Here is a 25395-nt window from a genome sequence, read left to right as displayed (position 1 = left end):
AGATAAGACTGAAAATATGCTCGCTTGCTCTGATGTGTCACAAACCCCCTTTCCAGAACACCTGAGACAGACAGCGTGTTAGTGTGTGTGGTGGTCTGCCTGCCATTAGGCCCAGCCAGCCCTCCCTCTCCCCTGGGGGCACTTGGATGGCGCACCCGTCCAGCTGGGCTGGGCTCCCAGGAGCCCTGTGCGTGGCCTGTCCGTCTGGCGGTGGCTGATGGGCTCCATTCCAGAGCAGTGACGGGACTGACAGGCTCACTGGTGGCTCAGTCTCAGGCCTTGGAGACGAGCACCTGGGGCTGTGGGCTGCGGACCTTGGTCAGGGGCTAGCCCGGTCTCTCCTCCCTCCCTGTCACAGCACGGGCCCAGGTTGCGCACGAGGGCCAGTGTGAATGGGATTTCTCTCCCTAGTGCTGCAGGCCGGGACAGGACGACATGCCTATATATGTCCCTTCCCTTCCCTGTCTGCTGTACTCCCGGAGGGGACATCCCGCTCTCCCTCTGCAGGGGAGGTGTGGGCATGAGCCAGAGATGCCTGCTCCAGGCTGAGGGCCACTCTGGTGGCGGAGGTGACCCCTTTTCTCCTACTGAAGCCTCTGGGGTGGCCTGGGGCCCTCCTCTCAGCCTCTCCCCCAGTCTGGGCTCCTCACTGGGAGAGGCTTGTAGCGCCCTCTGGGGACCGCCTGCGGCCATGGCGGGCTGAGAAGATGTGAATGCTCTTTGCAGTATGAGCACACTTGTAAGATGCTGTGAGTTTTTCCTTCCACAGCTTTCTCACCTGCCATTCATCCTTTTCCCTTGGGTCCCTTTCGTCTTTCTCGCCCACGTGTCGGATGTGGCTCCCCAGGACTGGAGCCCGAGCGGCGGTAGCACGAGCCAGCCTTCCTCGTGAGTCCCATGTGCTCACTCTACGAACTTAGAGAACACGAGGCAGCCTCCAGCGTCTAGAGACACGCTACCGCCAGTTCCCCTTAGTTTATCCTGTCACGTTATTATGAACCGTCTAAGACAAAGCTGTAAAGAACAGCCACCTCGCTTCAGAACGAAGGGGCCAGCGCCTTGGCCCCGCCCCAGCCCGCACCTCCTTTCCCCTCTCCGCGCCACTCCTCTGACGTGGCAGCAAGGGGTGCGAGAGCGAGCGCGTGCACACTGTCGTGCTTCTCCTCCCACGCCACGCGCTCTGCTGGGTGGGACAGCGAACTTACTGCACCTCTTGGTGTAGATGGTTACGTAGCATTCCTGTATGCCCCCCACCCCCACCCCCTGTTCTGAATGGTTGCCTCATGGTCAGCATCCTGGAAACCGGGTCTTGTAGTGTAATGGCTGGGCCGCTGGAGGGCAGTGCGCATCAGTGAGGCCCAGGGGCGGTCAGTTCCGCTCCTGCTGGCACTGTGTCTTACACTTCCTTTCTGTAATAATAACCTGTACTGGTCTCTATTTTGAAATAATTTCAAGCAGCACAGAGAATCCCACGTGTCTCTTGTCCACCTTAACCACAGGGCTGTATGAGGCAGGACTGCTCCTAGCCTGGGTGTGACTGTGGCGAAGACAGTAGCCCCGCCTCCGCTGCTGGGCAGAGAGCACCATTAACTGAAGTGTGGGATCGGCCCTCACCCCTGGGCCCTTTTTGTTGGTCCATTAAATACTTTAACCCTTTGCACTCCGCTGTCCCCTCTCAGGGGACATTGCAGTTTATTAGTGATTACGGGGAATTGAGTTATTTCAACGCAACTTTTTGAGACATGCATGTTTCCCTGAAGTTTTATCTTGAAATGGCACAAGAAATTAAATCAAAATATCGTAAAATTACTAAGATATATACAAGAAATGTCAGCGGGTTTTGTGTCGGATTAAACAATAAACTACATATTCCCGATGTGGGACAAAGAAAACGGGACTGCATTGTGTGTTCTAACAGGAAAATACGTGGTGGCAGGCGTCAAACCACTTATTACTGTCAAACATGCACTAATCAGCCTGCAATGCATATTGGGGAGTGTTACAAAACTTATCATACTGTACAAAATCATAAACAATAAAATATTGGTTTTTTTGCAAATATACATTCCTCGATGTCACCCAATTCATATAAGTCCAATATCATTATAATACGTCACTTGGTTCCAAAATTATACTAAATAATACGAGGGTCTTTAAATGCACGTTTCCGCCGCAAAGTAGCGTTGAGTAGCTGGTAGCCAATGTCCAGAATGGTTCGGAGTGCAAAGGGTTAATTCACCCCAGGGCGTTCGGGTTATTCTAGATAAACAGAGGCCATGGGGAAGAAAAAATCAGAAAATAGGAAGAAAAGAAATGACACTGGGTGGGGAGGACCTGGGGCGAGAGGGGGAAGGGAAGAGCTCTGCCCGGACAGGATGGGTGCGGAGGGACCGGACAGGACGGGTGCGGAGGGACCGACTCCAGCAGAAGGCTCGTTGGCCCAGCCCGCCCACATGTGGTCGTGGCCACAGTGGCCCTCCCACCTCCATCTTCATGCTGGGAGGGAGGGACAGGGACCCGTTCCCGAAGCTGCCTCCCTGTCCTGCTGAACTTGGACCTGCCTTGACCATCCTTCCTCTCCAGCCCACAAGGCTCTGGCAAAGGTCAGTGGACATTCCCCGGCCAGAGCCTGCGCCATCCCTTCTAGACACTGGACGTGGGTGCTCCCCAGGCTCTGACCCCCTGTGTCTGCTCTTGTGCTGTCGTGGCCTTTCTCCCCCTTCACCCCTCTTTGGAGAGCCTTGTTTCACTCCCCTTTTGTGTCCTAAGTGCTGCTTCCATGGGTCAATCTTCAACTCGGGGGGAGAGGTGTCACTTCCACTCCCGAAACCACTCGGGGCTCCGAGCGGTGGGGTTGCCCCCAGGCGGCCTGAACCCAGACTTGGCCTTCACAGACGCTCCTCACCTCACGCACCGGGACAGGCTTCTTTGTCCTTTATGGACGGGCGGAGGGGGAAGCGTGAGCACAGATAGTGCTATGAGGTCACAGATGGCTTTTTTAGTTCATTAATTATTTGTTATTGCCAAGTCGTCCTTCAAAAGCTATTTACAGTCCAACCAGTGTGGCTCAACGATTGAGCATTGATCGAGGAAACAAGAGGTCACTGGTTCAATTCCCGGTCAGGGCACGTGCCGGAGTGCAGGCTCGATCCCCAGTAGGGGGCGTGCAGGAGGCAGCTGATCATGATTCTGTCTCATCATTGATGTTTCTGTCTCTCCCTCTATCTTCTTCTCTGAAATCAATAAAAATATATTTTTTAAAAATTTATAGCCCTGGCTGTTTTGGCTCAGTGGATAGAGTGTCAGCCTGTGGACTGAGGGGTCCCGGGTTCAATTCCAGTCAGGGGCACATGCCTGGGATGTGGGCTCGAGCCCCAGTAGGGGGCATGCGGGAGGCAGCTGATCGGTGATTCTCTCTCATCATTGATGTTTCTGTCTCTCTCTCCCTCTCCCTTTCTCTCTGGAATCTATCTAAAGAAAAAAGTATACTGCCAAACCGGTTTGGCTCAGTGGATAGAGCGTCAGCCTGTGGACTGAAGGGTCCCGGGTTCGATTCCGGTCAAGGGCATGTACCTTGGTTGCAGGCACATCCCCAGTGGGAGGTGTGCAGGAGGCAGCTGGTCGATGTTTCTCTCTCATTGATGTTTCTGACTCTCTATCCCTCTCCCTTCCTTTCTGTAAAAAATCAGTAAAATATATTTAAAAAATATATACTGGAAATTTGTAAACACAAGACCTAAAAAAAAAAATGTATAAAGCCATTTGCCTTGTGTGAGTGCTGCTGGCTTCCCGGAACCCTGGCCAGTCGCTGCGTCTCAGTTACTTCTCCTTCGCTTCGGTGCCCGAGTGTGAGTGTCCTCTGTTGGCCGTGGCTGCTGCCGTGCACACCTGGGCCCATTTCCCTGTGAGGCTGTTTCTCTCCAGGGTGTGGGCTGCTCCGTGACCCGAGGGACTTGTCCCGGGTGTGGCTTGTGTTTCCTTTTCTCCCCCACAGGGGGTCTGGCCACTTTCACTGCGGAGCAAAGACAGCCGCTCTGCCTGCCTCCCAGGGAGGAAGGAGAGGAGGGCGGGGCTGTCGATGCCCAGTTTCTCCCTCCAGACCCTCCACCAAGAGCCCGGCCTCCCCGGAGGAGACACACGCCCTGTCACTGTGCCTTCCCTTGTGCCGCTGTTTTTTGCAGTAAAGACGGTTTTCTTGTCACGTGGCCACACTGGGGGCTTCTGCCTGTGGGTCCTACTGGGGGGAGCTGGTTCCCCGGAAGCACGGTGTGGCTCATCAATCCGTCGCTGGGTGTCTGTAGCGTTTCAGGTGCTCACCCTGCGCTTCTGTCTTCAGTCTTTTGTGTTAGAGTTCCACTTTGAGCCCAACGACTACTTCACCAATTCAGTCCTGACCAAAACGTACAAGATGAAGTCCGAGCCGGATAAGGCCGACCCCTTCTCCTTCGAAGGCCCTGAAATCGTTGACTGTGATGGGTAAGGAACGCCGTTTCACCTTTTTTCTTGGCAGTGAAACTGGGAGGTGACTTTAGAACTGCGTCAGAGAGAAATGAGGGTGAAGCAGGAAGCCTTTCACTTGCCCTGAAGCCCAGTGGGCTAAGAGGAAGTAGTTTTCTGTGGGGGATGTGATGGCAGCGCTGGGAAGTGTATCACGTGGACACATGGGCAGGCTTCCGGGCAGTGGCCCGGCTCCTCATTCTCATGAGGGGATCGGGTTCCCTGGCCCCGTCCGTCAGGCTGTGGCCGGCAGCCCACATGAGCCGGCGCAGAGCAGTGCGCCGGGGGCTGGCTTTGCAGACGGGGTCAGCGTGCTTGTCCTGGGACTTGGGGTGAGCACCTTGGCCACTCCGGTCTGTAGGTCCCCAGGGAGTGAGTGTGGTTTGAGTTGTTCCTCTTGGGCAGCTCGAGATGCTTGGCACTGGTTCCTCCGCAATTGAAACGTTATTTTACCCCTGGGACCTCGTGCTTGTCCTCATGACCCTCCGTCTCAGTAATTCAGGCCTTAAAGTCCTCGTGACTCAGTGGCGAGGGTTAGAAAGGCCACTGTCCGGGCCGCCTGGTGACAGGAGGCCGGGCTTTCCGGTGCTTCTAGGGCCGACACTGTCCAGCTGCTGTCAGGTGTCACCTGTGGTCCAAGGTGGTTCGAGGGCTAGGAAGCAGCTGTGCCCCACCCACCACGCAGCACTCGGGGAGCTGCGGTGTTGTGTGCGGGTCCTCAGCATTGGCGGGGTCGCCTGCTTCCTTTCTCCAGCTTGTCCCACTCAGCTCAGTGGCCTTGAGAATTGGGGTTTGAGTGGTGACTTCAGGTGCACTCGGGGGGGGGGGGGGGGGGGCTGTCCAGGGGCAGCTGGTGATAGGCTCTGGAGGTGCCTGTGCCCAGCCTTGGTTGGGGTTGTTCACAGAAAACACGCTGCAGCGTCTGGGCTGACACACAAGCCTCCAGCCGAGGAGGCCTGGGGTGCTGGTGCCCTTGCCCTGCAGAAGCCCGAGCTTGAGGCACTGCTCTGTCGGGGTGGTGGCAGGCAGCCCGTTCCTGTCACTGCCTGCGGGTGAGCCTCATGCGCGGCCATGCTTGCTTGCAGGTGGGTTTATGAAACTGTCCGGGTTAAGCGTAGAGCGTGGTTTGCTTGTTCTGTGCACTTGTAGTCGGCTTTTCTCACGAAGTGTGTGTTGGTGGCTGTCGTGCCCCTGCAGGTGCACCATTGACTGGAAGAAAGGAAAGAACGTCACCGTCAAAACGATCAAGAAAAAGCAGAAACACAAGGGCCGAGGCACCGTCAGAACCATCACCAAGCAAGTCCCCAACGACTCCTTCTTCAACTTCTTCAGCCCGCTGAAAGGTGAGGGGCGTCCCCGCTTCCCCGAGGCCTGTCCCGCCGCTCGGCTTTTACCAGAGACCTGCAGGCGGGCACTGTCCTCACTGACCCAGAGAAATGGGAGAGGGTTTTGGTGTTTACGAGAGAAGGTGAGAGGTGACAGCTTTCAGCGTTTCTTTTACATGAGCCGTTGCTGGAACAGCGTCGGCGGCACCTCGAGCCCGTTCCCAGGACCACGCTCGGCACCTTCGCCTCCAGCCCCAGCTCTGGCGGTGGGCCCTGGGCTCTGCCCGTGATCCTGTGCCTTGGTTAGCAGGACACACACTAAGGTGTGAGCAGAACCTAGGAGCTCCACACGGTGACGCTCAGCGTCAGGTTGGACGGAATGTCCATCCTTATGAGCAAAATAAAGACGCATGCGTGTGCTGATCTTGCCTGCACCCGCCATCCGTACCATGTGTAGGCAGAGGGCACATTGAAAGCAGCCAGGGCGGGTGCTGCCAGCAGCGAAGTGGTGACGAGGGGGTAAAGTGCCACTCGAGATTGGCAGGTATGCAGAGTGTGTATTTATCACATCGTCCTGCTTGTACCGAACGTCGGTGTTATTTTAGGCCTTGTGTGCCATTTGGTTTGATTTGGTAGGTTATTTTTTGGTTCTGAGAACACAGAAACATTTCTGTCTAAATGAATGATAGTTGCTTCTTGGCTTTCCGCCTTTCCACTTAAGAACAGTTTCGTAGGAATCCTCTGCCTTTGGGTAGCGGGGCCTGTGCTGCTGTGAGAGCTCATAGCCCCAGGGTCCGTCCTGGCCCCCGGCGAGCTGGGCTGGTAAGGGGACTTGTGCTCACGGGTGCAGGGGGGCAGCAGGGGGACCTGGCAGCAAGAAGGGAGGACAAGGCGGCACCCCAGGCTCCATGGTAGGAAGCTCAGAGTGCCTGCAGGGCCTCCCACACCTCCCTCGTCTCCACGCTGCTCGCAGCCCCTGCGCTGCAGCTCTGCCCCAGCCAGGACTTGGGGCCAGGCTCTCAGTGTTTGCCTCTCCATTGTGAGGTGCTTGGGGCCGAAGCAGAGCTTTGAAGCTTCCGTTTTGAGTGTTGTTTCCCCCGAGCGATAACGTAAAGATGGGCCTCGAGCTGGAAAGGTGAGCTGCTGGCTTTGAGAGTAAACTATTGGGACACCTCAGTGTAATTTTCTAATCCTGAGAGAACGTGAAGGCGGAGCAGTTGGCTGTGTCAGCACGGATACAAGGAAATGAGAAGACCCATTGGCTCTTTACCTTCCACGCTTAAAGCCAGGTTGAGATGACAGCTGCGGCCCTGCCGCAGGACCGGGCGCCTTCGGGCTGTCAGTCCGGCGCCTCACGCAGCAACTCAGGCCTGAGCCGTTGACTTTGACCTTGTCTCTGAGCTAGTGCCCCTTCGTCCCGCCCGCTCAGCTTGCAGTCCTGTCTCTTCATTGTGGCTATTTTCTGTGATTTGTCTTTGAGCCCAGAAGGCAGAGGTCCTCAGACTTTTTAAACGGGATCAGTTCACTGTCCCTCAGACCGTTGGAGGGCCGGACTATAGTTTTAAAAAAAACTATGAACAAATTCCTATGCACACTGCACATATCTTATTTTGAAGTAAAAAAACAAAACGGGAACAAATACACGATTTGTATTTGCATGTGGCCCGCGGGCCGTAGTTTGAGGAGCCCTGCCAGAAGATGTCAGTCTGTGTTGGTTTGGGGGTAAGAACAGCCATGACTGCTCCCTCAGTGTCCCTGTTGGGGAGATCCCTCGGGAGCCTGCGTGGAGTCATGACAGGGGCGCTTTGGGGGAGTTTTCCTTAAAACTGGATTTAAAATACTTGATAACATCAAAATGGAACGAAGCAGACTCGCGGGCTTGGGGATTGACCCTTTGTGGGGTGATTTCTAGAATTGCGGTGGTGGCTGCACAGCACCAAGTGTACCAGGCAGCATTAAATCGCACACCTAACGGGGGAGACCTTTGTGGAACGTGCATTATAGCTTCAGTTGCTATTTTCAAAGCAATCACATGCTCATCACTACACGTGATGAGCTCTATGAAAACAGGGTGAGAGGGGGAGGCAGGGATGGGGTGGCCAAGAAAAACATCCACATTGATGACATGATTTTTGAAATGAAGGAAACATAAACTGGCCAGTCCAGCGGCCTCTGTGTCCTTAAACCCACAAAACGGGTCCAGAAGTCAAGTTGGTAGAGGTCCTTGTGCTGATCCCTAACCTTCAGGCCGGGCCCCCAAATCTGAACCTTAAACAGCCGTGGGGTGCTCGTGTGCCAAGGCTTGGGGACCACGGCCTCGTGGGTGGTGTTTGGACCCTGGCACTCGGGCCTCCGCCATCTCCACTGTGGCTGGCACTGCACAATCCCTGCAGCGGCCTCACTATGATGGCCTCGCTGACGGCCTCGCTGATGGCTTCGCTGCACGGCCTCGCTGTGACGGCTTCACTGTGATGGCCTCGCTGCCATGGCCTCACTGACAGCCTGGGGAGAGGCAGAGACTCCAGAGGATGGACAGGCAGGGCTGAGGCCTGCAGTTCAGTGAGGGCCTCGGACCAGCACCGCTAAGATTAGGGATTCGAATCCCTTGATCATTTGAATGTCACTGGGCTTCACTCAGGGCGGATTTAATGACTGGTTTGCCCGTCCTACTCGGTTCAGCCCAGTCTGTGTCGTGTGTGGAACCGAATCTCAGCGTCCTCTCTGGGGTGGGCAGTGATAGTGACACCCGGCCCACAGGGCAGTTTCTCACTTGCAGGAAGGTGTCGGCGTGTTCGCTCCTTCCTCCTCTCCACACAGACGGGAGTGCAGTGTTGACCTCTCTGGGGGTGGGGCTCAGGGCCTGTCCCCTTGTCTGCTGCACGGTCACGTGAGGCTTTGCAGGACACGAGTTGAAGCTCCACTCACAGCGCAGGTGCACTCGTGGCCACAGCCGCCACACAGCAGCCTTCCCACCTGTTAATCCTAAACTGCTGTCAGGGCCTCAGAAGGTTGGCATCCTGCATCTGGGGGCCCGCCCAGGGCCCAGGCGTGCGGGGGAGCGGGCACAGGTGCTGTGGGCACCCACCAGGAGGTGCAGGGAAGGCTGAGCTGGGAGGCGCTGACTTTCTCTGCAGCTGCGCTTCCTGTGTGGGGTCGGGCGTTTGCTTCTCACTGTAACCTGGGTGTGTTTTGTTTTTTTCCAGCGTCCGGGGATGGAGAATCGCTGGTAAGATTGTGTCGTTACTGAAAGCCTCTTACTGGCTGTAGAGCCTGTATTTCCTCAGTAGTTACCTACTTTCTTTGTAACCTGTTCCTCTTCGCAGAACCCGGAACTGGGGGGCGTGGGGTGGGGTGGGGGGGTTGTGTTCACTGCCCTCTGTTCCCCGTTGGGCTGCACTTTGCTGCCTCCCTGCCATTGCACTGCTGTGCCTTTAAAGCAGCTTATCCTCCTGGCCTGTCACCTGGCAGTGCTGGCCCTGGGGCTGTAATCCCCTTCGTTACCAGGGGCGGGAACGTGAGAACAGGCTGTCAGTCCCACTGAAGGGCGTGACCACGTCCCCTCTCCTGGCAGGATGAAGATTCCGAGTTCACGCTGGCCTCCGACTTCGAGATCGGACACTTCTTCCGTGAGCGGATAGTCCCGAGAGCCGTGCTGTACTTCACGGGGGAGGCCATCGAGGACGACGACAATGTATGTGTCTGGGGAGCCCGGCCCAGGACACAGGGCTGCTGTTGGTGTTCAGGGGGACGTGGAGGGAGCGGAGAGGTCCCCGCAGTGGGGGAGGCAGGCGGTCCCTATCAGCTTTCGGTCACTTCCAAACAGGAGGGACCCTCATTCACAGAGGTCTGACCGCACCACGCGGTCATCAGCAGCAGAGCCAGCTTGTGCTGGCCTGTGGCTCCGTGACCTCAAAGGGGTGCAGGCCGCGCTCTGCAGAAAGATCGCTGCGCGGAGACGAGCCGTCCCCAGCCAGAGTGGGAGGTGGCCCCGAGCACACCCCCCAGGACCTACCTACCAGCCCTGGGTCCATCACCTGAGGCACCCTCCTTCACAGCCCCGGTGGCCTTGGGTCCTGATTACTGGTCACAAAGTTCTGTTTCGTTCAGTATGTGTGGAGGGGAGAGGGGGAGAGAAATACCAATGATGAGAACCAGTGATGGGCTGCCTCCTGCACACCCACACTGGGGATCGAGCCTGCAACGTAGGCCTGTGCCCTGACCAGGAATCGAACCCTGACCCCCTGGTTCGTAGGTCGACGCTCAACCCACTGAGCCACGCTGGCTGGGCACCAAGTTCTGTTGTGTAGCTTGCTGCTGGAGGGGCGTTTCAGGTGATGTTTAAGCCTTGCTTTTAGAGCTCTGGCGGCTCCTGGTGCCTCTAGGTGTCCTTGCTTGCGAGGTCTGCTCCCCTCACTCTCCTGTGCTGAAGGCCCTGCTGGGCTGTGTGGTTCGGGCTGGAGGGCGCTGTGGGCTCGGGTACGTGTCCACACAGCTCGGCCCGTGCTCGGCCACGTCAAGTGCTTGCCAAGACTTAGGGTTTAGGAAATGCTGGTCACATGACGAAGTGAAGGCGGGAGTTCTGGTGTGTCTTCATCTTCTGGGTCATCCTGCTCGTCCCAGTGGCTGTGCGCCCCCACATATAACCAGCTCTACCAAGTGTGAGATGGGTTTGAGACAGGCCTCAGATCTCTCTAAAGGAGGCCCAGTGAACGGGTGCACGTAGACGCTCCGCAAACCCGCACCTGAGCCTGTGGGAGACATGAAACGACACGTGGATTCCTGTTGCTGCCGTGTGCCGAGCTCAGCATCGGCCAGTGTCATGGTTGGCCCAGCACACCCAAGCTGGCAGTCTCCTTCCTTCACCCCCATTATTAGTCCTTTTGACTGGCATCCTGTTAATGGGGCAGGGCTGTGGGCGAGCATTCCTGCAGCGCTGGCCTCCCGGCCGTGGCGTTGGTGCCAGGCATGCCCAGCAGCAGGTGGCTCTCAGCACTTGGCCTGCAGCCACGCTGCCCTCTGCTCAGTCCGAGCAGGATTGCGGCCTTTGCTAGGCCTGACCGGTGGGCCCTGGACAGGGCAGTGTCGGTCGGGTTGCCTCCACACTTTCAAAACCTAAACTGTGTTCCCTTCTTTTTCAGTTTGAAGAAGGTGAGGAAGGAGAAGAGGAGGTAAGGCCAGCTTGTATGTGGCAGCTCAGTGCCCCGGGGGGGGCGGTGTTCGGCTTGGTCTGCGGAGGGGACAGCGTGTGAGCCCCGGGGCCTTGTTACATCCCTTTGTGTGACACGGCAGGCGTGGGCCCCGCTGAGAACTGCAGAAAGATGGCAGGAGCCGTAGCAGGGTCCCATTGGACCCTGCATTTGGCTGATGCAATAATGGTTCAATCCACAGAATCAGCGATATGTTGATTTCAGGCCTAAGAAAATTTTGAGTCCAAAGGACGTAGTCAGTTGTGGGTAGCGATGGCTTTCCTTCTGAACTGAAGCGTGACTCTAGTGTGAAATCCTGTTCGCTCCTCTCCACACAGGAGCTGGAAGGCGACGAGGAGGGGGAGGAAGAGGACGATGCCGACGCCAGCCTCAAGGTGAGTTGCTCTGGAACTGCCCACTCCCAGGCCCCGGGCGAGGCACCTGATGCGTTCCTCCAATGAGAACGGTGGCGCGGAGTCGGGAGCACTGGAGCGGGACTGCTCAGTGCCTGGAACGGCGGGTGTGCGAGTGGCAGTGCCTGCTTCCCCAGCTCGCTCGGGCTGTGTCCCTCGCCTGGTCTCGTTCTGGTGATGATGTCACTGACACACAGAGGCACTCGTGTGCTTGTTTTTGGAAAGGATGCAAAGATGGCACTTTGAGGGCGGGGGTGGGGGCGTTCTTATTTTACATGAAAATGTAAGTATAATTTACAATTGTACTTGGGCTGAGAATGCTTAGAAATTAAGTCTAGATTTCTCATAATTTAAAATAAACTAGGAAGCTTTTTATAAAAAATGGCAAAAATGAGTGAACAGCCCCATTCATTGTACTGGTGAGTCCGGAGTTGTACTCCTGCTCTTGATTGGCTGAAACCCAGGTGCTTTGCCACGTGACGCGCACTAACTGCAGCGCGGCCTCCCCAGGACTCGCTCCTCACGCCACCGGCCTTCGTAGCGTGCCTCTCACTCACCGTGTGTGCGTGTCCCTGTCTTTCCCCAAGTGCATTGTGCCCGACGCTGTGCGTGCAAAGCCTGGTCTTGTCACCCTTCTGTACCACCACGTGTCCCGGTGCACGCATGCTCACGCGGGAGTTCCTGCTGGGGCATGACGGGGGGCGGGGGGGGGGGGGCAGACTAAATGCGCTCACCGTAGCGTTCATCGTTTTCACGGTGGCCTGTCTGTCACAGTAACTATTCAACACACCTGTGCGCACCTGAGTGCCAGCTGGAGAGGCGCAGACCGGGGGCCTGGCCTTGAGTGCTTCACACTTGGGGGACAGGAGTTGGGGGGTGTCTGTGAGCTAACAGAACTGGGTGGTGGTGACCCCTGTCACTGCCGTGCCGAGCCCCAGGTGTGTTCTTTGCCCAGGGGCGCGGCTCACCGGCAGCGGGCGCTCGGCTCCTGTTGTTTCCTCCTGGTGTCCGTCCGTCCTGTCCCCTCACGTCCTGTGTTCTGGGCACTGTCACCACATGGCACGTGACCTGGCAGAAGGGAGAGGATTGTTGGCACTTACCCCGTGACGTCTCGGTGTTTGTTGGGAGTGGGTGGTGCTATGAATGCTAGAACTGTTGGCTGTGCAGGCAGACACAGGGTTGTCCTTGTGAGCCCCTGTCCCCCGTCCCCCTGTTCCCTCGTCCCCCCGTCCCCCCGTCCCCCGTCCCCCCGTCCTCTGTCCCTGCCTTCTCCCTGTTTCCTCTGTTCCCTCGTCCTCCCGTACTCCCGTCCCCCTGTCCCCCCGCTCCCCCGTCCCTCTGTCCCTCTGTCAGATGGCACCTGTGCAGAGGCATTGTCAGCCTGGGCGGCAATGGAGAGCAGCAGAGTCAGGGAAGGCTAAGCTGTGCGTGGAGGCTGCTGCTCAGCCGCAGCTGCAGCCCTTCCTTCCGTACGTGAGATGGGGCTGCTCCCTCCTGTGAGCATGTGCGCTTCCTTTCCTCATGCTGACCCTGCCTTTCAATTTCTTTCCCCGTTTAGGTGTAATTTTTGTCTGTTAATCATGCGTTTCTAGGTAAGGTGGAATTCCATTCATTCCTCACTTCCAAATTGTTGATCTGTGCTTATGACAATGCTGTGGTAACGGGGCAGGGCAGGCTGCTGTGCGGGCGCACGGGCCAGGCGGCCACGGGCCTCCTGACCAGCCGTCGTGTGTGGGGCTGTGTGCGCCCGTGGAACCGGCTGGCCGCCACCACTCTGGGTCCCGCTTGCCGAGCCCAGTGTTTCTTGCTGCCCACGTAGCCAAGGGTAACTGGTGTGGCGTTTTCTCGATGACAGGACTGCCCTCCAGGAAGAGGACAGAGGGGAGGCCCTGGGAGGTGGGCGGTCTGCGGGGCCTCCTGGAGGCAGTCACGGCTTCCCCGCCCCTTCTGCTCCCTCAGTCCCTGTGCCTGTGCCACCCCCGCTCACAGGCGGTAGGAGTCAACCCCGCGATGTTTCTGGACGTGCCTCTGTTCCTTGTGCAGCCAGTGGGTACTGGGGGCCGAGCTTGTGCCAGTTTCTTATCTGAAAAGCGACTGCCGTGTGGTGTGGGTGTTAGCACGTGTGTTGAGGTTTCTGCGGTTCTAGCTCAGCGGCAGATCCAGCTGTTGGTCTCAGCAGCAGCAGCAGCAGCACGCCCAGGCCACTTGCAGGGCGTGGATCATCGTCGCTGTGCTCCATCCTGGGCTCACCTGGGGGGCACTCACCACTGCCAGGGCTGGGGCGCAGCAGCAGGAGGAAGCTGGGAACCGGAGGCAGACACGCAGGCAGCAGGTGGCCTTCTGGGAAGTCGGGTTCTGCAGCCAGAGGCAGTGGTTCTGACAGGCTGTGCCTGTGAGAGCCGGGACTCAGGGCTTCCTGTCAGAGGTGCCTGGTGCTGGTGCGAGTTCAGGTGGGGCCTTTGAGGGTCTGTCGCACTGTCCTGTCACATTCATGGGGGCGCAGAGCGAGCTGAAGGTGCGTCCGCAGTGAAGAGAGGATCTGGGCGCTAGGTCAGGGCTGGTCACCTGCCTGCGTGTTGGCATTGCTGTGCCCACGTGTCTGAGGAGCTTGGCTGCCAGGTTGCACCCAAAGCTCACTCCCCACATGCCAGCTCCTCTGAGCGTCATGAGCTGTGCAGCCTGGGCCTTGGAGCGGAGGACCCGGGGGTGACTGGAGCGCTCCATGCCCAGCAGCGCGGTCTCCTCTGCGCTCCTGCTCGGGGTGCTTGTTAGCCGCTCAAGCCTCCCTTCTGTGGTCCCAGGATTAGCAAGGTTTTGGCTATAAGTTTGTGCCTTTGAAACGCCAACTCCTCTGCCTTGATCATTGGCATGGAGGGACCACGCTGCCATCACACTGGCATGAAACAGGAGGTTCGGCCTGCATTCCGTTTTGTCCTGTGTCCACAGCCCCTCCTGGCCTTGGCGTGGGCGAGGACTCTTCCTCCAGCGTCTCCACAGCCACAGGGGGGTGGCGTTTAGACCAGCAGGCAGCTCGTGTCCCCTGGGTAAACCACAGTGCAGCTGACAGCGTCCCTGTGTCACATGATACGGTGTGTCATTTGTGTCGAGGCAGCGGGGAAAGCCCCCTGTCACCTCTGCAGGCTCCTGAGCACTCTGCTCCGGCCGCAGCTCGGGGCCAGCACTCGGCTCTTCCCCTGAGAGGACGCTGTGTGGTGCTGAGCTCTGTCGGCTAGGATTGCTGGTCGGCCTGTTGTTTTGGTGTTTCAGGTGACAGGGCAGGGCCCCCAGCCCCGAGAGGCCTGCCACTGGCCCTGGGCAGGGCTGGGCAGACACGGGGCCAGCCTGTGGGTCCCGGCTTGTCCTGTGCTCCTTCCATTTCATGTGCTAATCGGGAGCTTGGACCCGGGTCCGAGGCTGCTGCTTGTGTGTATGCCTCCTTTACGTGCACCTCATCCCTTAAACGTGATTCCCAAAGACCAGCTGGAGCCCAGCTCACACCTGAGTGGTCCCAGGTGTTTCTTCTCGGCCCTGGGTGCTGAGGCCATAGGCATGCCGGGTGGGGTCCCGAGAGGTTGGTAATCTCAGCTCGGACGGATGGGTGCACCCGCTCTGCTGCCCACAGCATTCGTGGGGCGCAAGTGTAGTTCCAGTGGTCGGATTACACACGACAGCTCACACTGAAGTGGTTCAGGGGTGGGGGACTCCCCTCTACCTTATCTGGAAGGATAGGATTCCCACTTGGGGGCTCCTGGGAGGATGGTGGCTTGTCTGTGGATCGTGGCTTTGCGGGCATTCCTCATTATCAAGGAGAAGGGGCCCCAAGGAGGAGGCAGCCCCCCGGGCGCGGGGCTGGGACAGGAGCCCGTCCAGATCCAAGTGTGGATCCTGCCGGGGGAGGGGGTGCTGTGCTGACTCACGGGATAGTGCCTGGGCACCCAGAGCCCCGGCTGCTGTCCAGCCTGGGAGCGGGTCTCCTGTCACTGACAAGTGAGCTGCTCTGCCCGGGCCTGCTGCTGCCTTGCCCAGAGTGAGAGGGTCTCGCGGGCCTTTCAAACAAAAGAGGCAGCTCTGCTGTGACATTTCTCCGGGAAGTTGGCTTATATTTTTGTTACTTTTTAAAAATATGTATGTTCTGACTTCAGAGAGGAAGGGAGAGGAAGAGATAGAAACATCCATGATGAGAGAGAATCATGGATCGGCTGCCTCCTGCATGCCCCCCTCTGGGGATCGAGCCTGTAACCCGGGTCTGTGCCCTGACCTGGATTCAGTCTGGTGACCTGGTTCCTAGGTCAACGCTCAACCCCTGAGCCACACCAGCGGGGCTTGTTACTGTGTTCCCAGTCTGTCAGTGCACAGTTGAGTGTTGGTTTCCTGGTGGCGGGAGATGGTGGAGGGACGGGGACGGTTCACAAGCCTTGTCTCTCTCGTTGACAGAAGGAGCCCAGCCAGCCCTCGGAGTGCAAGCAGCAGTGAGCAGCGACCTGTCTGTCGGCAGCGCCCACACCGACCTTGTTCAAGTGCATGGTTTTCACCTCACTTCCTCTTTCCTTATTATTTTGCTTAACCTGTACAGCGGCCACTTACATGCGTTTTCAGAAGTAGGAGGTTTGATCTAACCCGCACCCGCCGCGGCCTTGGGTGCAGCTCAGTAGACTTCCCCAGGCCCACCTTTGGGGGCCCATAGTCCACGTGGGGTGGGAGGGTCCCCGAGCCCAGGACAGAAGTCGGGAGTGTCCGCTCCCATCTCTCATTTGGAGACACACCCGCTTCATGCCCAGCCACCTGGCCTTCTGTCTCCGCGGAGCCGGGAGCATCCGTGCTGCCGGGGGCTCTTACTTTGGTTTTCTTTTCCTCGGGGTGGGGGTGGGTCGTGGCGCCCACCGTGCTGAGGCGTCAGCGTGGGTGGTGCGTCCCCGTATTTATTTGTTCCTCTGCGCTGTGAGCCTCGGGTGCGTGCTGGCGCTTGTCCTCAGGTTTCTGAAACCATGTTTGTGACTGGAGACCTGGGGAGGGGACAGGGGGAGGTGATGGCGGCTCCTCTGGGAGCAAGGCCTGTGTGGGAGGAAGTGCTCCCTCCTGCCACTGCGGCTGGTGGCGAGCTCCTCTCCTTGCTGTGGGGACCCCTCTTAGCCAGGCCGGGCCTGTGCCCATCTTCTGTGGGGAGGGCTGGGTGGGGCACAGGTGTGCTCGTGTGTAAGTGTCGCGTCTCCTTAGCTCCCATTTCTCAGCCCCACGTCCATCGTGTCTTAAAGCCCTGGGTTCAGAGTGACCTGTTCTTGGCTGGCGTGTGGGGCTCCGAGTGTGTGACCGCGTTCCCTGGTCCCTGGTCCCTGGTCCCTGGCAACGGGCCCACGGCGGGCGCACGGACCAGGCCTGGGGAGTGCTCAGCCTTATTACTTAGACACATTTGTAACTGAAGATGCTGTTTTCGATTTGTACAGACTAGTTAGAGTATCTATTAAAGTGGTGAAACCTGAGCCCGCCTGCGTCTCTCTGTGGGGTGGGGAGGGGGTGGTCGCACTCCCCGCAGCTCTGGGTGTGGCAGAGGCCGGACCCCGTGGCTGGTTTTCCTCTTGTTCCTCAGGCTGCGTGTAGTTGCCTGTTGGTCTCCAGGCCCGGGGAGCCCTGTGCTGGCTCCTCACCCTGCACGGGAGGGCGGGCTCCCCCCGGAACCCCGGCCTGAGGATGCTGCTCGGGCCTTGTTCCCCGCCCCGCCCCCGAAGGAGGCTGCAGAGGGAGCCTGGCGCTGGCCGCTGGGCCTCGGTGGTGAGCACATGTTCACAGGAATTGCAGGGTCAGAGATGCTGCACAGAGCGTGTCCCGGGTCATTGGCAGGGAAGCGCTGGGCCTCTTGGGGAACAGTCTTCCAGGGAAAGCCTCTCCCGCTGCCCCAATCACCGTGGCAGCTCCCATTCCCATACAGAGCGCTGCACCCAAGGGAGCGAAAACGAGAGGCTGAGAGCTGGAGGCTGCCCTCTGTTCTTCAGGAAAGTGGGCGTGTCCCTGGGACTGAGCCTGTGGGTGGGCGAGTGTGCTCCGGGCGGCATACACTCCGCTCCATACACTCCGCTCCCATGCACTCCGCTCCGGACGGCATACACTCGTGGTTTGAAATGGCCCGGAGACCGGTCAGGTCGGCTCCTGCCCACAGTGGACTTGGGCCAGGAACAGGGGCGCCCAGGGGCCGTGAGGAACGGGATCTGCATGTGATGGAGTGGAGCCGGGAAGAGGCGGAGCCTCGTGTGCACCCTCGTGTGGGTGTGTGTGCAGTGATGACTTTGGGAAGCCACAGGCTAAACAGGAAGCTGGAGGCAGTGGGCTGCCTGGGTCAGGTGGGCAGGAAAAGCAGGTGCTGGCCGCTCTGCGTCCTCCGTGCGGAGCCCTGCATCGCGGTCGCACGGGACCACGGGGGAGGCAGAGACGGGGTGCTCAGAGGCGTGGGTTCTCTCCCTGTGGGGTGTGGGGTGTGAGGACGGGCTCCAGCTGCTGCTTGGCTGTTCGGTACACGGGATGGGGACTCGAGCGCCACACCCAGAGGTGGAGCTCTCTCTGGCCACCCACTGGCTCAGCCTCGGCGAACACCAGGGCCGGTCATGGCGCTGTCCTCTGTCCTCCCACGTCTCCCCCTCCTGGGCAGTCAGAGGAAAGGGAAGGTGGTTCTCCAGTGGCCAGGGGCCGGGACCTGTCTCGGTGGAGGCCACTGGCGGTCACAGGCCTCGAGGACACTGCAGAGGCTGCTCTGGTCCTTGCCAGGAGCGCTGGGCAGTCACGGGGCACTCAGGTTTGCCCAGAGCCCCAGCCAGGGGCCCAGGGAAGGTGACTCTTGCACCACTCCGGGTGGCCACCGGCCTGGCCTAGGGCCTATTCGGCCTAGGGCCTATTCGGCCAGGACCCATCCTGCCCGTCTGGCTGCTGCTTCTGTCCCTACGGTCCCTGGACTGCCTTACGCCCAGCCACCAGCCCAGCCCCCACTCTGGGCCCAGACGTCACCATGCTTTCTGGTGACCAGGAGGGTGTCCAAGGCCACCTCCTGTCCCTGCGGCCCCTGCTGCCCTCGTCCGCCCTCGGTCCTTAGGGCGACTCCCCAGGCCCCCTTTGTTCTATCCGAGGCTGTGGGGCCTCCCTCGACCCAGGTGTCGCCTGTCACACAAGACTGGCCTGGGTCCCGCTGCCCTCTGAGCTCTCCTGGCACCTCGCCTGGAGGGGTTCCCCTACCCCAGGCAGCTCAGTGCTTCTGCCAGGTGCCAGCAGTAAAGGTGGGGTGCTGGCAATGCTGTGTACCCCACAACAGAGTGGCCCCAGCATCAGGACCCCCACAACACAGGGATCTCGAAAGCATGACCTAAAGGAGGGTGGGCGGGCCGGTGGGGACCGGGTCTGACCTCCGACCTGCTCAGCACCTGCTGGGGTGGGCGGGGCCCTGTCCGGAGAAGGAAGTGGTCACACAGGTGTGTTCGTTTGTCAGCTGGACTGGCCTCAGGTGGGTCCACGTGGTTTATGGGTGTGATTTACACCTCATTGGAGCTCATTTTTCAAAAGCCCCCGCATTGGGGGGGGGTTCCACTTAAAAGGCTTGTTTTCCTCTTGAGGGGTCAGGAGTTGTGGTCACCCACCGCCTGGCAGCAGCCTCTGTCCACCCCTGGGGTGGCCAGGCAGCTCAGCAGGTGCCGGCTCATGGCTCCTGTTGGCTCCTGTCTCATGGTGCAGGGGCCCAGCCATCCCCTCAGCCCAGGGCTCCTGTTCTCAGAGGGGTTTGCTGGGAGGCTCCTCCAGGCCTTGCCCCAGCCGTGGTGGGGTGGGGGCTGGGGGGCTGGGGCGCTGGGGCCTCGGCTTCAGCCAGGCTGGTCTCGGTGTTGCTGTCCTCTGTCCTGCCCTGAGGAGGCCCCTCTGCTCTGAACGTGTGTGTCCTGTCTCCCTCCCCAGCGCCTGTGGCGGGGACACTGGGTGGGCTGTTCTCCCTCACCGGCCCTCCTGCTGCAGAGCCCCTGGTTGGAGAAGGGCTGTGGGCGTGGAGTCCTGCCGGCATCGCCCCATGTGGCTGCCCTCGGCTCCCCGCCAGCTGGCCGCCCGCCACCAGTGTGGCCGCACCCGGACTTTGGTCCCTTCCGGTCAGAATGACTTCCCGGCCTCCTTCCTCGGGAGGCAGGCTCGCCCTCCCCCCTCAACCTCGGGCATGTCTGGGGTCAGGGGAGGCGGAGGAGCCTCAGAGCCAGCATTCGGCCCCTCACCAAGAGACGCAGACAGTGGTCCCCAACAGCAGGGATCCTCCCCCCCACCAAGCTCATCCTCAGAAGCTGGTGAGGGTCTCCAGGCACCTTGTTCGCCTGGGACCCCTCCAGCCTGTGGCAGGTCCCATGGCAGCTCCCCGACACCCCTCCCCCCCAGGCCGAGTCACCTTGGTGCCCCAGACACTGCTCCACCCACCCCAGGTGTCACCACTGTGCCAGTCACTGGCCCCGCCTGGCCATGCTGACTGCGCTGTGGGCGGCGGCCGGATGTTACTTTCCATGACAACCTAACAGGCCTGGCCCTGAGCCAACTGTGCCAGGCCCTGGAGAGGCAGGCGGAGCCGGTAGGCACCCTCGCAGCTCCCAGGGCTCCTCCAGGGTCTGGGTGCCCGCCTGTGGAGCCATCCTGTCCCCCAGTGGCCGGGGAGCCTGCAGAGGAGGCCCTTCGTGCTCAGACCCAGTGCCTGCCGACCAGCCGCCGGCCTCTGCCTCCGCACACAGTTCGCCCTCTCGGACGGCAGGAGGGAAGCTGGGGGACAGGAGGTCTGGGGTCTTTTCCCCGACCGCAGGCTGCCCCCACTTCCAGCAGCGGCCCCGAGGGCTGACTGTCAGCCCTTCCGGCCTCATTCCTTCATGCACTTGCTCATCAGGCTTCCAGCGGCCCTGGCCTCCACTCCATCCGCCCCCAATCCTCTACTTTTACCGACAAGCAGTCTCCAGCTTCCCTGGCTCTGCCCAGGGTGAGGTCTTTAGACAGTGAGGTCGACACTTTCTAGTTCCCCCTTTTCCCCAAAAATGTTCCCTGAGCACCTGGGGGCCCCAAAGAATGACATTGTCACTGCGTGCCGGGAGCTGACAGCCTTCTAAGCAGGGCACTGAGGGACGAGGGGGCTCCCCAGGGATCCAGGGTGAAAGGTCGGAGTAGCGTCACTTTCTCATTGGGCCCCCAGGGTCTTGTGAGGTGGGACCCGCCTGGCAGACTCCAGCAGAGGGGCTCAGGCGGCAAGAGCAACAAGGGACACAGCTTTAATGAGCCAAGGCCAGGCTGAGCCCGAAACCCAGGTGGGAGCAGGCCTCCCCCCCTTCTGCCCTTGGGCCTCCCTGTTCCCAGGCTGCAGCTCCCAGCAGGGGGCAGGCCTGGACCACAGGCTGTGACCAGTGGACCGAGAGGGCTCAGGTCAGGTGGCGTCTGGCCGCTTCTCAGGTGCTGCAGCCCCAGGCCATGTGGGCCTTTCTCCCCTGTTCTCCCTGCCTCCCCTCCTCTCCTGTGGCAGTTGGTGGGAGCAGGCCTTAGAGTTTGCCCTGGCAATCTAGGAGGGCTCCATGGAGGAGGCCAGAGAGGGTCTTCCAGGCAGGGGACCCCCGTGACTGTCTGCACTCCCCCCACCCCCCACCCCCACACACAGGAAGGCGGTGGTGCCCAACCCCAGGCCCCAGGCCCCAGCCGCTGACGCACACCTTCCTCACAGGCTGGTTGGGCAGCAGCCTCGGGGCTTGGCTTCGTCACTGCTGTGGAAATGACTTCACACGGGGAGTTTCGAAGAGGCGCCTTCATTGTCCTTGGCCAGGGGTTCGAGGACCAGTTTCGCCGCCTGGGGAAGGTCCCCGTGGACCCTGAGTGTCCCAGGGGCCATACCCACTGAGGAGGCAAAGCCCAGCGTGGTCCCTTGTTCTCGGGAGTAGTGACCACATGTCCCCAACCCAGAAGCCCCCTGCAGGGGCTGTGCCTACCCAGGCCTTGGGGTTCGGTGGAATGGACTGGACTCACGCTGGCCGGCTGTGTGACCCCGGATGAGTCATCTCAGACCCTAATCTCCCTCCCAAACTGGGGCCCAGATCCCTGGGCTGCTGCTCCCCGGGGGGCGGTCCCTGGTGGGCAGCTATCCTGGTGGGTCCTCTAGGCTCCTGGCTGTCAAGTGGTCCAGGGAGCTCCCCTGCCCCCCCGCCTCCCCCAAAAAAAGATCTCCGACCAGCACTTCGTCTCTGTCTCCTGGGAAGTAGGCACCGCAGTCCAGTCCGGTTTCCAGAGGGACCCGCTGGGGCGGAAACGGCCCTCCCCTTGCTCCAGACTCAGGCTGGTTTGGCCCGGTTTGGCCCGAGCTGCACAGGGATGGAGCAGCTTCGGACACGGGTGGTCGAAGCCGCCGCCTCTACCCCCACCCCCGCAGGTCCCAGGCCTGGGCGGGGCTGTTGGGAGTGAGGCCGCCGGGTGGCCTGGCCAATTCCCACCAGTCACTCAGGGTCCTCTCCCTGGGGTCCCCCGCCCCCGATGACCTGTCCTCCCAGCTCCCACTGACACCCACTTGTCAGCACTACCCCAGGTCACCACCAACCCCTCCCAGAGCGGCCAGGCCCACGGGCAGAGTGAGCACCAGGTGGGCGGGACGGGCAGGGCACCTCACCCCACTCTCCCAGCCTGGCCTGCTCCTGCTCTCCCACATCCTCCCTTCCTCCACCCCAAGCCCCCCCCCCCCCCCGGGGCTTCTCTTTCCACACCTGCAAAGTAGGGGGAACATGCCCCCCGCGGGCGGTCTCTGGGTTGGTGCACAGAGGCTGGGCATGTGCCTGCACACCGACCCCATTGACCTTCATGGCCCCTGCTCCTGTCTCCTGGGGACTGGGCCTCCCCGGGAGTCCTCCCAGCTCTCCAGGCCTCACCGCCCCACCCCACCCCACACACCACGCGCCCCTGGCTCTGCTCCTCTCCTGCGAGGACCAGCACAAGCAAGGCCTACAGCACACAGTAGGACCTTAAGCAATGCCGAGCGTCCCGTCTGCCCAGAGTTCAGGCTCCACCAACTGGCCCTTGGTGGGGGGAGGTTGCAGCTGGCACACTGGTGGACCTCAGAGGGTCCCTGCAGAGCGGTGGGCACCCGGGGGTGGCCGGATGGAGGCTCCCTAGGGACAGTGACTGCTGCACCCCTGGCCTGTGCCTGGTGTCCCACTGTCCCAAGGACCAGGTCTGCCCAGCAGCCCGAGACCCGCTCAGCTCAGCACAGGCTGCGCTGGCCAGGGCTGGAGGGCTGGGGTGTCGGCACCCCCACCCCCACCCCCAACCAGTCCTCTAGCCACACTGATGGGCACCACCTGGCTGCCATTTGCACAGACCTGAGCCAGCGCTGTCCCTCCAGGGTCTGGACCACCCTCAGAGGTCAGGGGGCTTGGCCAAGGCCGCACAGCCAGGGCCAGGGGTGTGGGGGGGGGGGGGGGGATGGGGGGCGGGGGTAGGGGCTGGTCCAGGGTGGGCTCCAGCTCTGACTTCTGCTCCCAGCCCTGGGTTGTCCCGGGCGGAAATGTTGAATTCTGTGGCACCAGGACACCCGCGTTTCGGGTGGACCCATCCCACAGGTGGATGGTGCTGGTTCTCACCGCCCCACTCTCTGCCACTCCTGCTGGGTCACAGCTTCCGTGGGCGTGGAAGGTGGGGGCCCCGGGCGGCCGCGCACCCCAGAAATCCCCTTGGCGGGCTCCACCCCCACCCCTGGGAACCGGGAGGAGTCGGCCACCAGTTCCTGCTCCCGTTCAACCCTTGAAAGGAAGACGGTAAATAGAACGCCGGGCGCCGGCGATGACTCAGCCGCCCCCGCTGCCCTCGCCCCGGGCGGACAGGCCTCCGCGCGGCGCTCCCCTCCGCTCCCGGCCGCACGTGCGGTCCCAGCGCAGCCGTCTCCCGCCCCCCCCATTCCCCTCCCCCACGGCGGGACTCAGCTCGGGGTGCAGGGAGGACAGCCCCACCCCCACATCGGCGGAGCCCCCCGCGGAGCTGTTGTAACACTTTCTCACTTGTTACTGAAAGGAGTTACTGTCGCTTCTCGCAGACGAGAAGGCGGCGCTCAGAGCACCTGCTCGCCAGGTGGGCCAGGCCCGCGGTGCCGGGTGGGCGAGGGGCTCCCCGGGAAGGGCCCCTGTGGCGAGGCAGGAACCGGGGCCGAGACCTGCTTTGCCCCAAGGGCGCTAGCGCGGCAGAGATGGGGGTCTGGGCGCCCCTGTCCCCCGCCCTGGGTCGGCCCGGGCTGCGGGTGCTCCCTGGGGCCCCCGGGTGTTGAGTCACCGCGGGCAGGGCCGGACATTCCTTCGCTCGGCCGGCGCCCGGGGCGCGGTGGGGACCGCGTGTCACCCCGTGGGTCTGGGGGGTCGGAGGGGCGCCTGGTGCGTTTGCAGACAAAGGAAAGGGTGACCGCGGGCCGGGAAGGCCGGGGCGTCCCGGTGGCCGGGCGTGGGGGCTGGGACGGTTGGGCGCAGGTGGGCGGGACACTGAGCCGGGCGGGGGCGGGGCCGGGAGGGGCGGGGCCGCTATAAAGGCCGCGCGCCGGGGCGGCCCGACCACACTGCTCTCGCCAGCACCCCGTGAGCGCGACGCCCGCCCCGGCCCCGCGGACATGAAGACCCCCGGCGAGGTGCTGCGCGAGGGCGAGCTGGAGAAGCGCAGCGACAGCCTGTTCCAGCTCTGGAAGAAGAAGCGCGGCGTGCTCACCCCCGACCGCCTGCGCCTGTTCCCCGCCGGCCCGGGCGCGCGCCCCAAGGAGCTGCGCTTCCACTCCATCCTCAAGGTGGACTGCGTGGAGCGCACCGGCAAGTACGTCTACTTCACCATCGTCACCACCGACCGCAAGGAGATCGACTTCCGCTGCGCCGGCGAGAGCTGCTGGAACGCGGCCATCACGCTGGCGCTCATCGACTTCCAGAACCGCCGCGCCCTGCAGGACGTCCGCCTCCGCCAGGAGCGCGCCGCGGCCTCCGCGGCCCCCGCGGCCCCCGAGCCCCGCTCGGCCCGCGCGTCCTGAGCCCGCGCGGTGAGTGCGCCCGCCCGCCCGCCCGCGCCCCGACCGGCCCCGGGCGGCCGACGGTTGGGGGGAGGCCCTGCCCCGTCGAGGGTTCGCTTTGGCGAGGGGACCGTCCTCGGCGTCTCCGGGGCGCGCGTCGGGGGCCGCCGCTTGCACCTGTGGCATCGGGACCTCCGGGGAAGCACAGGGGGGGCCCGGCCGGCCCGCCCGGTTCCGGCCCAGCCCCTTACCCTCCTCTCCCCGCAGGAGCCACACACTGGACGAGTCGGCCCGGGCCGCGCCGGCAGGACATGGCTGAAGCCCACCCTCTGACCAGGACGAGGACTAAAGGCGGGGCCGGCCGCGTCCCTGCCCCACCGAAGGGAACCTTTCCCGCGGAGTCGCCCCGCCCCGCCCCGCCGCGGGCACGTTAAATTATTGGACTATCTATGTATTTATTTTGATGACTTTTGTCGGTACACTGCGTCTTATGTCTTAATATTCTGTTTTTGCACCAGTGGCGTTCCCAATAAACCACTGATCCGTTCCATTTTCTACCCGCGGGTGCGGTGTGAGTTCCTGGGAAGGGGGCGCGGGCCGCAGTCACCGGGTGCGGCCGGTCAGCAGGGCAGGGCAGGGCAGGGCTTGAATGAATGAGCGGGCCGCACCTCCTTTCCAGCAGCCTCTCCAGAGGCAGGAAGTGCCTTGGAGTTCAGCCCGGGCGACTTCCGCTCCGGTGTGACCGGCAGGACTGGACGGGGGAGGGAGGTCATTTACACACGGCCGGCCGCCAGGTCCGGAGCCTCCCCGGCCAGGCCAGCTGCCCTTCATGCCCACACGCCACCTGCCCGGCCCTCCGCGGCCTGCGGGCTCCTGACCCCGCCCCGTCTGGCCATGCGCTCCGGGTGGTCTGGCTGCCCGGCCCTTGCCATCGCCTGCCATGGAGGCCAGCAGAGTGGGCAGCGCTGGGGTGATGTGGCTGG

At 61.4% G+C, this 25395-nt stretch overlaps 2 protein-coding genes across 3 annotated transcripts in view; both read left to right on the top strand.

Moving 5' to 3' along the window:
• NAP1L4 (nucleosome assembly protein 1 like 4) overlaps positions 1-16898 on the top strand; it is a 35781-nt gene extending 18883 nt beyond the window's left edge. The window contains exons 9-16 of one of the 2 annotated variants that reach the window (XM_070427111.1): positions 4337-4476; positions 5695-5840; positions 9026-9048; positions 9394-9513; positions 10961-10990; positions 11347-11403; positions 12980-13013; positions 15856-16898. In XM_070427111.1, the coding sequence (XP_070283212.1) occupies positions 4337-4476; positions 5695-5840; positions 9026-9048; positions 9394-9513; positions 10961-10990; positions 11347-11403; positions 12980-12985 (522 nt within the window). In that variant the 3' untranslated portion in view covers positions 12986-13013; positions 15856-16898. The remainder of the gene's footprint in view (positions 1-4336; positions 4477-5694; positions 5841-9025; positions 9049-9393; positions 9514-10960; positions 10991-11346; positions 11404-12979; positions 13014-15855) is intronic. The other variant, XM_070427110.1, reaches the window with a different exon arrangement.
• Positions 16899-23949: 7051 nt separating this feature from the next.
• On the top strand, positions 23950-24969 carry PHLDA2 (pleckstrin homology like domain family A member 2). Its single transcript, XM_070426337.1, has 2 exons — positions 23950-24442; positions 24680-24969. The coding sequence occupies exon 1, from the start codon at positions 24029-24031 to the stop codon at positions 24431-24433; it is 405 nt and encodes a 134-aa protein (XP_070282438.1). The 5' UTR covers positions 23950-24028; the 3' UTR covers positions 24434-24442; positions 24680-24969.
• The last annotated feature ends 426 nt before the right edge of the window (positions 24970-25395 follow it).

This window comes from Myotis yumanensis, unplaced genomic scaffold (genome assembly GCF_028538775.1).
Source record: "Myotis yumanensis isolate MYYU_CA2020_CCGP unplaced genomic scaffold, mMyoYum1.0.hap1 SCAF_10, whole genome shotgun sequence".
NCBI classification, from domain to species: domain Eukaryota; kingdom Metazoa; phylum Chordata; class Mammalia; order Chiroptera; family Vespertilionidae; genus Myotis; species Myotis yumanensis.
Note: the sequence above shows the minus strand (reverse complement) of the source record. Positions and strands in the feature narration are given on the sequence as shown.

Excerpts from the sequence above, each read along its gene's own strand:
- PHLDA2 (XM_070426337.1), top strand. The coding sequence starts at position 24,029 with ATGAAGACCCCCGGCGAGGTGCTGCGCGAGGGCGAGCTGGAGAAGCGC.